Source organism: Myotis davidii, unplaced genomic scaffold, assembly GCF_000327345.1.
Source record: "Myotis davidii unplaced genomic scaffold, ASM32734v1 scaffold958, whole genome shotgun sequence".
In the NCBI taxonomy this organism is placed as follows: domain Eukaryota; kingdom Metazoa; phylum Chordata; class Mammalia; order Chiroptera; family Vespertilionidae; genus Myotis; species Myotis davidii.
This window is the reverse complement of record NW_006289714.1, coordinates 566780-578536: the sequence shown is the minus strand read 5'-3', so window position 1 is coordinate 578536 and position 11757 is coordinate 566780. Positions and strand designations below refer to the sequence as shown.

Sequence of the window (11757 nt, the reverse complement as noted above, 5' to 3'; positions counted from 1 at the left end):
AGACTATTTTAAGAAAAATGAAGCGAGCAGAGGGAGAATGCTGGAAACGACACTGACTAGAAACGGAGTGTGGTTATGACTCTGCCAGTGCTAGAAATTTTAATAACAAATGGGGTAAGTCGGGAAGGGAACTCCCAACTAAAAAAAGCTGCATGTACACGGGTGGATACATAAGTACATTTTCTTCTAGGGAACAGTGGGGCCAGGAGAAGTTGAGCCTGACTTAAACGCTCTTCTCTTGACAAAGATTAAAGATTAAAAAAGAAGGAAGGACAGGCTGACTGTGAATACCTGTTGGCTTTATAAACCTCTGATTTGCATGATGGGTGTCTGTATCAAAAGAGTCTTTTCTAGTTCTATGAAAATCTTTCCTTTATTATAGGGGGAAGGATTTAAATGATAAGTGGCTCTTTATTATCCCCCTGCTATTTGTTTTCATGTGTATTTAATAGTTTTGCTTCTGGTTTGGCCTTTGGTCTTTTTAATGCCTTGTGCCTATACATCAGTATTGAAGTAATATATTTTTATTTAGTACTTCAGTGTACTACTCATTTAGTTTCTGGGTAGATGCCACGTCGATTTTCACTAATTTAATTTTTCAAGAACCAGACTCATTTTAAAGTTTTGCCTCATTTTCTTCTTATGAAAAGATGGAATCTATTTGCTTTTAATATACCCAGTGGTTCTAATATCTACATCTGCCACTGTCAATTTGGTGTGATGGCATAGAAATTTTGAATGGGTTAAAGAAATATTGTAAGACAGCTAATACAAGGTGATGATTTGGTTAAACAGCATAGATTTTCTAAGGAAGTGTGTCTTAAAAGCTTTTTTGAAAATGCAGTTTTAAAATTATTAAATTATACATGTGTTATATTTTTAATATTTTTAAAGAAAGAGGGAAATATTATGTTTCTTAGTATTACATCTTAGAAAATCTCCATTTCTCCCATTTTTCTCCCACCCACACATAACCACCATAACAACCAACCCCAGACGCCAACTCATACATTTTTACTTTAGTTTTTTGTTATGTAAAAGTGCTGCCATGCCTGGCCAGTATGGTTCAGTAGTTGAGCATCGACCTATGACCCAGGAGGTCAGGGTTCGATTCCCGGTCAGGGCACATAACCAGGTTTCAAGCTGGATCCCAGTAGGGGGTGTGCAGAAGGCAGCTGATCATGAATTCTCTCTCATCATTGATGTTTCTCTCTCTCCCTCTCTTTTCCTCTCTCAAATCAATAAAAATATATTTTAAAACCAGAGGCCCGGTGCACGAAATTCGTGCACTGGAGGGGTTTCCCTCAGCTCAGTCAGCACCCTCTCACAATCCGGGACTGCTGGCACCTAACCTCTTCTGCCTGCCAGCCTGATCACCCCCAACCGCCCGCCCCTGCCCACCCGATTGCTCACAACTGCCCTCCCCGGCTGGCCCAATCACCCCCAATTGCCCTCCCCAGCCGGCCCGATCACCCCCAACTGCCCTCCCCTGCTGGCCCGATCGCCCACAACTGTCCTCCCCAGCCGGCCCGCTCACCCCTAACTGCCCTCCCCTGCCGGACCGATCGTCCACAGCTGCCCTCTCCCCCAGCCGGCCCGATTGCCCACAGTCGGACCGATCGTCTGGCCCGATTGCCCACAACTGCCCTCCCCTGCCAGCCATCTTGTGGTGGCCATTTTGTTGTGGCCATCTTGTGACCAGATGGGGGCCACCATCCTGTGATGACGTGAGGGCGTGACGGTCACCTAGGCTTTTATTAGTATATTCCTGCTACCATGGGAGTCCTTATAAGTGCACTTACAGCAAAACACAAAAAAGAAGGCAATGAAGTTCTGTTTGTTTTCTAAAGCTCTTATTCCCTTTCATTCATTAAGATTATACTCCTACCACATTTAGTCAGTCTCACTATGTGGTAAATGCTCACCCTCTACTTTGCCTGATGAGGTGTGTGTAGAAACAAAAAGGTTCTGATTGAAATATCACTGTGCTAGAGTGTTGCCTATCATGGCCTGTCTGAAGAAAAAGTAAATGGTACTCCAAGTGTGGAATATATCACATTCCTGTAAGAGGAAATCCAAGTTATAGTTTATGATTGGGGAGAATAGTTTTGTACATGAAAAACACTAATTTTAAAGAATTTAGTAAGCATGAATGAGAGTCTATGAATTAGCAGTCCTTTTCATATGTTAGAGTAATTTAGAATTTAAGTAAGTGAAATTGAAGATCTTTAGCCAAGTGCAGGCAAAAGAATGCATGAGGTAGAGGGAAGAGAAAATCATATTGAATTAAATATGAAATAAAATCTTGTTCTTTCTTCTGTATATAGCAGTGTTGTAAAGTACTTGGAGTTAAAGTTTGTATGTAAAAAGCCACAGATTGTAGCAAGTTGTAAAACTGATCAAGTGTCTAGAAATATATTATAATGTGGGATTTTTATACTATGGAAATTGGCGTGAGTTTAGATATTGTATGTTAGGTCATATATTCCTTTTCTTAGACTGAAACGAGAACGTAATATAGACTTATGCTCCATAGTCCCTCAAACCCCCAAAACAAAATACTGAGCATAATTTAGTTGGGTTTATATTAAATACATTTAAATATGTAATAGGGCTTCAAGTAAATATTTTTTTAACTATCTGATTTTCTTTTCACAGTTTCACACTCTGAGATTGGACTCTGAACCACTAAAACCATGAGCAACTATAGTGTGTCCTTAGTTGGCCCAGCTCCTTGGGGTTTCCGGCTGCAAGGTGGCAAGGATTTCAACATGCCTCTGACAATCTCTAGCGTAAGCAAACTTTACAGATTTTATTACAGATGTTTATTCAATGCTTAATCCTGGAAACCTCAGGACTAATTCTCTGGATGACCTGTTCTCTACTTACTACAATTGCGTATGGCATTTGATGTCAACAGACTTACCTGAAATAAAGGATGTAATGGGAGGGAAGTTAACAAGGATAATTGATTTCAATTTTTGTTTATTTTCAGTTTCCCTTCATCACCTTAAAGATAAAATGCAAAGCATTTATCTAGGGGGTAGACTTCAGATCTTCGAACTGCAACTAATTTGGGGAATTTTCTGGATCATAGTTTCTTCAGATGTAATATTAGAAGGTTGTATTAATGGAATTTTTCATGTTCCTTTCAGTTCCAAAGCTATTTATTAAAAACTGTTGATCAGCATTAATGAAATGACTATTTTTGGTGTTATTTCCTCAGCTTACTTTCTGGTGAAGGTGATGGCCAACAGTAAAATGGCCCAAAGCTACTTACCTTTGAAGAAGAAATGAAAGACTTGGATTTCCAACTAGATAGTCAGTCTATGAATATTTGAGACTTGGCTGCTTACCTCAGTATGAATGAATTCTGTATATACATTTTAAGGATACATTTCCTGATGATTATGATGAGGGGAGTAATTATAGCTTTCATTTATTAGGGCTTGACTGTGGCAGGTACTATTTCAATTACATCACATGTAGGTAATTATTGCTATTAATTACTTGTATAAATTTCCAGAGGTTTGTTTTTTTTTTTTGTATATTCAAATATATGTGAACATCTATTCCCCTTTTACTTATATGTTAGCATATTCCATACCTTGCTTTTTTTCTAAACAGTTTACCTTGAAGAACTTTCTCTATTAATATAGGATTTTCCCCTATTAATAGGGTTTTTTGTTGTGTGTGTTTTAAACAACTGTATAGAATTCTCTTGTAGAGGAGTAACATTTATTTAACCATCACCTGTGGAAGGGTATTTATATTGTTTCCAATATTGCTATCACAAACAGCGCTGCAGCAGATACCATATATGTGTAGTTTTGCATATATATGTATATAATTTTGATAGGTTGTTTAATTTACACTTGAAATAGTGGTATTATTTCCATTGTCCAGAACTGTCTATTAGCTCATATGACGAATAGACATGTGTGGAAGAGATGGCTTTCAAGCAATTATGTTATGCTTCTCCCTAATAATAAATTTTATCTTAAACTTAAGTAGTTTCTATATTCAGATATTTAGAAGGTTATTATTTTCTTTAATTACATATATAAGTATACATATATGTACATGCTGCTTCTTACAATATATATTCAACTTGACTTTGAAAGTTTTTTTCTCATACTGAAGGAAGATCTATTATGAGGAAAGGAACAATATTTGAATACTGTGTTTTTATGTACTATTAACATTATATTAAGATTGAATATCCTACTTTATGATAATGGACTAAAAAAAACCCGTTTTTTAGTTAGCAATACTTCCATTTGTGCTGGAAAAAAAAATCCAGAAATAATTGAAACCTAAATGAAACAAACTTAATCGTCACTTTGTTGTTTGGTAATGGAAATGCAAATAGGTATGTAAATATGTGGTACTGTGCCTTTTAAAAAGTTTTCTGTGCTTCAGTTCCCTGGCAGACAGTTTGAGGCGCTAGCTCCATTTGTGATGCTGATAAAACAGAACACGGTGTACATATATATGTGCCCTCCCCAGGCACAGCAGAAATGCTTTCCTTGTGTAGACAGAGTGCTAATTAAAGGATTTTGAACACACCGATTCAGAGAAAGCACGGTAACAAAGCTGCTGAGTTATTTCTGTTCTCTTACAAAAGTCGCTGCCATCTCCTGTGACCTTTTTGGGCCTTGTGCAGTGGGGCATGCAGTTCATTCTGGATTGGAGAGGATGGGGAGGGAGGGGGAGGAGAGAAGGGAATGTTGGCTCAACTGTGCTGCTAAGCTGTTGGCTTTTCATTGTAGTTATTTTTAACCCCTTGTGTGGTTCAAACATGCCTAGTAACATTGCCTAATAAAGATGTATGCCTAGGAACTAATTTATATTGTAGTAAGATTATTAATGTTACACCTCATCTTAATTACTTCTCTGGTTATATTTATTCTGCCTTTATGTAATATATTTTAGTGGTCACCAGATTAATAGTTATCAAGAAGCAATTAAAACCTGAACGCATGCCTTAAAACATGTAATTTAGTGATTTTTTTATTTTAATAGTGTGTATGAAATTCTTAGCAAGTTATGGAACATAGTATTCTCTCAGTTATCTATTACCATAATATCATTATAAAATTAAAAAGAAAAAATTAGAGACTTGAAACATCAAATCTCCAATAATTGTAGGAAACATAGCAGTTATGATTTTTTACCTTATAGTCTGTTGGAACTGAAAAAAAAATCACAAGTTTGTCCTTAGATAGGAAGCTGCATCTTTAGAGTTCAAAAGTGTACACCTTTTCCTTGGGTCAGGTATTATTATTTTGAACTACAGAGGGCTATTTATGTTCCCTTATAACATTTGAACTCTGTGATATGGAATGTATTTGAGATAAATAAGCCATTGGCTGGGACTTGAACATTCTGTTTTCTTGAGATTTTGTTGTTATCAGCATATCTGAATATGCTGAACATGACTTGTATCTTAAAGCATATGAACTGTAAAAATTTTAATATTTCACCCAAATTTGTTCATCACCTATATTATATGAATTATGCATTCCCTTTTAGTATGTTGATTTCTAAGATAAGATTGGTAATTTCTGCAAACTCTTAAGAGAGTCTCAGATTGCCATTAACTGCATCATCATGAGAGCCATTGTCTTCAGTTTCCTATTCTTAAAATGGAGTGCTGGCTACAGGAGTTTGCAGGCTCTTTTTATGACCCTGCATTATGGAATTGCCTTGAAACCGTGGAATGTGGGGATGGGTTTTATTGTAGCTGTGTGGGTTTGTTGGTCTTTGCCAGGATATTTTATAAGAAGAAATAGGAGACCTGTTTTACAATTCAAGACCATATTTTGGAAAATTGATGTTTCTCATGATGGAATTACAAGAAGAATAACATTTTTGTGAGTAACATCTTTTTAATACCGTATCGTAGACTTGAAGTACTCTGCTGCATGTTATTTTCTGATGTATGAAAATAACATGCAGTTATTTAAGTAAGAGTATTTTACTTAAATGCCAGTATTTGGATTTTCTGAGGATCTCCATTTTTTCATAAAAACATCTACAATGTTTCTTTAGTAGATAAGAATGAGGTCATGCATTTTATTTATTTTTATTAATTATTAAAAAAATTTCTATTGTTGAAAGCATTATAGATGTCCCCTGTGTTGTTTTCCCCTCCCATGGACACCCGCTCCTCTGCAGCCACATCTCACAAGCCTTTGCCACACTATTGTCTGTGTCCTTGGGCTATGGGTATCCTATCTAATAAAGAGGGAATATGCTAATTGACTCTCATGCCATCGCAAAAGATGGTGGTGCCCACAGCCAATAAGGGAATATGCTAATTGACTGCCACACCCTCAAAAGATGGCAGTGCCCATAGCCAATAAGGAGGGAATATGCTAAATGACTGCCTTGCCCTCAAAAATGGTGGTGCCCACAGCCAATAAAGAGGGAATATGCCAATTGCCACACCCTCAAAGATGGCAGCACCCACACAAAATCAAAGTCTATGGGATATTCTGGCATTTTTTTAAATTTCAAAGGACGTTGCACATTGTAATAGTGTTGCCCATGTAGGAATAATTAGGGCCATTTTTGAGCACCTACTATGTGGTGTATATTATGATCATTAATAATTCTAACACAGTCATTTTATAATTTTACAAATGGAAAAACAGACTAAGTAAATTGACTATCCCCAAAGCTCATGAAGAAAGTATGGGGATCAAGCTGAAACCAGCTCTCTGACATCTCCAGATTGTGAGAGGGTGCTGGCTAGGCTGAGGGACCCCACCGGTGCATGAATTTGTGCACCGGGCCTCTAGTATGCATATAATATTCCTGGGTAATCTCTCCCTCCCCCTCTGAAATTCATCTGTCTGTTCATGGTTCTGTGTCTCTGAATCTATTTTGTTCATCAGTTTATTTTGTTCATTAGATTCCACATATGAGTGAGATTATGTGATATTTATCTTTCTCTGACTGGCTTATTTCGCTTACCATAATACCCTCCAGTTCCATCCATGCTGTTGCAAATGGTAAGAATTCCTTCTTTTTTACAGCAGTGCAGTATTCCATTGTATAGATGTACTATAATTTTTTTATCCACTCATCTGCTGATGGGCACTTAGGCTGTTTCCAAATCTTAGCTATTGTAAATTGTGCTGCTATGAACATAGGGGTGCATATATTCTTTCTGATTGGTGTTTCTGTTTTCTTAGGATATATTCTTAGAAGTGGGATCACTGGGTCAAATGGAAGTTCCATTTTTAATTTTTTGAGGAAACTTCATACTGTTTTCCACAGTGGCTGCATTCCCACCAGCAGTGCATGAGGGTTCCTTTTTCTCCACATCCTCTCCAGCACTTGTCGTGTTTTGTTGATGGTAGCCATTCTGACAGGTGTGAGGTGATACCCCATTGTCGTTTTAATTTGCATCACTTAGATGATTCGTGACTTTGAGCATTTTTTTCACATGTCTCTTGGCCTCCTTGTATGTCCACTTTGGAGAAGTGTTGGTTCAGGTTCTTGTCTCATTTTTTAATTGGATTGTTTGTCTTCCTTTTGTTAAGTTGTATGAATTCCTTATATATTTTGGAAATTTACCCCTTACTGGGTGTATCATTGGCAAATATGTTCTCCCATGCAATGGGCTCTCTTCACTTCGTTGATGGTTTCTTTTGCTGTACAGAGAGGTCACGCATATTAATACTCAAATAATAACTGATTCTCAAGAGTTAGGGGAGCATCAATTGTTATCAGCTTCGACTCGATTTTAGTTGGATTTGAACAGCAGGAGATATTTACTGTTTCCTGGAGTATGGATTCCTGTTTGGGAGTGTGACATAGAACAGAGAAAGACACACCCTGAAATATTTCCTGGGAATTCATTTAACCAGCAGTTAAAGGAATACTTCCTAGAAGCCATTGAAGTAATGGAGCATACAAAGGTTGGAGAGAAAATAAATACGTACAGTACTAGACAGTGTCCTAAGACCTGTCACAAGATAGTGTTTGATGAAATGGCAAAGATACAGGTAAGTGTTCCTCATTTTCCGTGGGCATAGATCTATTATATTTCTCCAGTTTACTACAGGAGAAATGAATTGAACTGGTCCTTGAAGAATGAAATTTGAACACTTTGAAGTTAACATTTCTCTGTGTTGGTTCAGTGCAAATTGAAGAAGACTTTTCTTGCTATTCCTTGACTGAGTGAAGCTGTGAATATAGTTGAGTGATTCTCCAGCCGGGCCAGCTGCAGAGTTTCCCTCCTAGAGGAGGATAGAAAGAGATTTTCAGTCCTCAAGCTGAAATGGGAGAACCATCCTACCTTGAATAAATAAGCCCATTGTTAATTTTAAGCTGTTGAGTATTTTCCTTCACATTCCCTCCCAACTAGTCTGTCATTATGCCAAGTTGGAAAGTTAATAATTTAGTTTGTGTAACTTCATAATATATATTTCACAAGTGTGCTCACTCTGCTTTTAAAATACCAATTACCTTTTGTGTGGCAGTTTTCTATCATTCTGATCAAAGGGGTCTGGAATGTCAAGATAATTCTGAAGATGTTTTTCTGGTCTGTTATTTGTAAAGAAATGAAAAATCTTCTCACTGTTTTATTGTAAATTAATAGTTTCAGGGAAAAGGACTTTTATAGAGTTTGATGAATTTTGAGCATTTTTTAAATTATTTGTTAAAATGAGAGGAATTTTACTAGCATGCAGGACTTCTGAATCTGCTAAAGGAAACAATATTGTAGAGATTGGGTGAAGTAAGAATAGCACTTTAAAAAAGGGGACATATGCATTAGTTTCAACAATAAAGATAAAAAAAATAATAGCATTTTAGACCTAAGCAAAAGAGATTTTATTTATTTCAATTGTTCTTTTTGTTTTTAGCAAAGGAGAGTTTCATATACCCTATTCATCTACTTATGAATATTATTTAGTTACTATAATATTGAGTTACTAAAACTGAGAATACTGAAGCCTATGGACTTACTTTCTTATCAGTTATTTTTCTGAACTTTCAAGGCAAAGAGCTTTTTAAAATAATGGTTGTTGATCGGCTGCAGTGTGAATATACAGTTAACGAGGTGACTGTCCAGAACATCATGTTTGCAGTAGGTCTTACCCAGATTCCCATTTCTACAGGATCAGTCATGACCTTTTCCCCCAGTTACAACTGCACGGAGGAGAAATCTGATATGAGTTAGTTAATCCAGAGGCAAATATTGCTCTGGATAAGGAAGAGATGAGAAATAATGAGTACATAATATAAAGTGACAAAACAAAACTCTAGCATATTTAATATATAGAGGTTGGCAAAAGTAGGTAAACAGTTGTGAGTACATGAAACAGTTTAAACTTGTATTAGTATTTATTGTGTTATTTGTATTATAACTGTAAACCTACTTTTGCCCATCCCCTGTGTATACTTTGCAAACACGTGACATAATAATGGAAATGAAAAGAGAAAACATTGGTTTAAGCATCTAATGAGCTGTGACCATGATGACCCTTGATTTAGGTATTCTAGGTGCAGAGCCACTCTGTAGCCCTTCTGGGAGTGTAAGTTTAGATTTTAATTACAGAGTGGAAAAGTCACTTTTCATTAAGGTTTTTTTAGGTAATATTTATGAGTGGACTTGATAATATTGATTGAGCGTTTAAAATTAGTTTGGAAGAATTTTTATAATATTGTTAAAACCAAATCTCTTAGCCCTAGCTGGTTTGGCTCAGTGGATAGAGTGTCGGCCTTCAGACTAAAGGATCTCAGGTTCGATTCTGGCCAAGAGCACATGCTGGGGTTGCGGGCTTGATCCCCAGTAGGAGGCGGGCAGGAGGCAGCCAATCAAAGAGTCTCTCTCATCATTGATGTTTCTATCTCTCTATCCCTCTCCCTTTCGCTCTGAAATCAATAAAAATATATATATCAATAAATATATATAAAAACTAAGGCTCTCAAATCTTAGTCACTTTCCCTTCTTCCCTCAGCTTATTTTTTTTCTTTCTGTTGCGTAAGTGGAGTTATCTACCCTTCTGTAAATACTCAGATCTCTTTTACAGCTGATGTTGTTGCCCATTTTGTGTTAGAATTACTGGAACAAAGTTCATCAACCTTGTTGGCAAATAGTACTCCCAGCTGGGCTAAGCAGTGGCAGCAAATGTCCCTGATAGGTCTGAATGGAGAAGACTAGAATTACCTGGGACAGTTGACAGGAGGGAATGAAAAAGAACAAGTTAGATGGAAGGAGAAGAGAAAGGGGCAATTTAAAAAAGGTCAAAATGGGAACAGTTATTTGCTGGGTCAGATTTATTACGTAAGAAATCTTAACCCTTCTCCCTTTTCCCTTTTAAAGTTCGATTAATTTATGTTTTTCTTTAGGTAAGACATTCATATGGTTTGAAATTTAAAAGATACAATATGGTTTACAGGAACAGGTCTCCTATTGCCCTGCCATTCACTTCCTCTTCCTGGAAGCAACCAGTGTTATCAGTTTCTTGTGTGTACTTCCAGAGATAATTTGTATAGATATATGTGAATGCATATATATTCTCACCACTCAGCTTTTCAACAAAAATATACTTACATTTTTGCATTTTGCTTTTTTCACTAACTCAAAATCAGTAAATATATCTTTTTTTTGTACAGCTACATTGTATTTGGCTTTATCATGATTTATTTAACCAGTTTTTATTGATGAGCAATTATATATATATATGTATATGTAATTTTTGCACATATATATATTTTGCATGTACATGAGATATCTGTCAGATATATTCCTAGAAATGGAATTGCTTAAAGGGCTGTTTGCATTTGTAATTTTGATTGATATTGCCAAATATCTCTATAGAGTCACTCCTACCCACAATATGAGAATGCTGGTTTCCTCATACCTGTGCTAGCATACGTTTCAACAGACTTTGATCTTTTCCAATCAGATGGGCCTATTTCCATCTTTCTCCTTTTTGTAGGTCTTAGTTACAGGTAGTCTACCAAAGACTCTTATGTTTTTAAGTGGTTCATTGTTTTCCATTTTGCCTGAGAATACACAAAATAAAAGTGTGATAGCTTTAAAATGATTTTATTAATTTATAGGGTTGCTATTATTTGAACTTTTTCACCCAGAGTTTTGGTTAATAAATACCCCTATAATTTGTTTCTATTTCAAAATGGATTTTTTTCTTTCTGTTAATATATTAACTTTTCAATAACATGGTGAAAGACTTTTTTGTGTGTGTTTTTTTTTTAGAACAGTGTTTGGCATCCTGCCCTGTTGTAGACTTTATGAAAAATTTAGCAAATTACATTTAATAAATTGATTTGTGTGTAACTTTGAATCCCACTCTTCTCTAGCTCCCTCTCAATGATGTGGCAGAGACTGGCCATGGTGAGGCATGGTCCTGAGACAGTGAAATTCACCCTTAGGAGCCTCACTGTGTTTTCATATCAACCTTTATTAGTCAGTGGAGCTTAAATGAAATCACAAAGTTTTGTATAGTGTTCTGTAGCATAGTGAGTCACACATTGTGAAGGTGTGTACTAAAGTGTGGCACAGTATATTTCTTCATCTTACCTGGTGTAAACAGCAGAGATATGTGTTGTTAACTTTGACGACAAAAAGAGTGAGAATACCAGGATGTTTGTATATCATGTGCTTAAAAATGAAGGAGGCCCTAGCCGTTTTGTTCAGTGGATAGAGTGTCAGCCTGTGGACTGAAGGGTCCCTGGTTCAATTCTGGTCAAGGGCACCATGCCTGGGTTGTGCGC

At 36.5% G+C, this 11757-nt stretch overlaps 1 protein-coding gene across 7 annotated transcripts in view; it reads left to right on the top strand.

The window, feature by feature from the left end:
- Positions 1 to 2656: 2656 nt before the first annotated feature.
- PDLIM5 (PDZ and LIM domain 5) overlaps positions 2657 to 11757 on the top strand; it is a 203336-nt gene continuing 194235 nt past the window's right edge. For all 7 annotated transcript variants that reach the window (XM_006762297.2, XM_006762296.2, XM_006762295.2 and 4 more), the window contains exon 1: positions 2657 to 2792. In XM_006762297.2, coding sequence (XP_006762360.2) covers positions 2697 to 2792 — 96 coding nt within the window. In that variant the 5' untranslated portion in view covers positions 2657 to 2696. The remainder of the gene's footprint in view (positions 2793 to 11757) is intronic.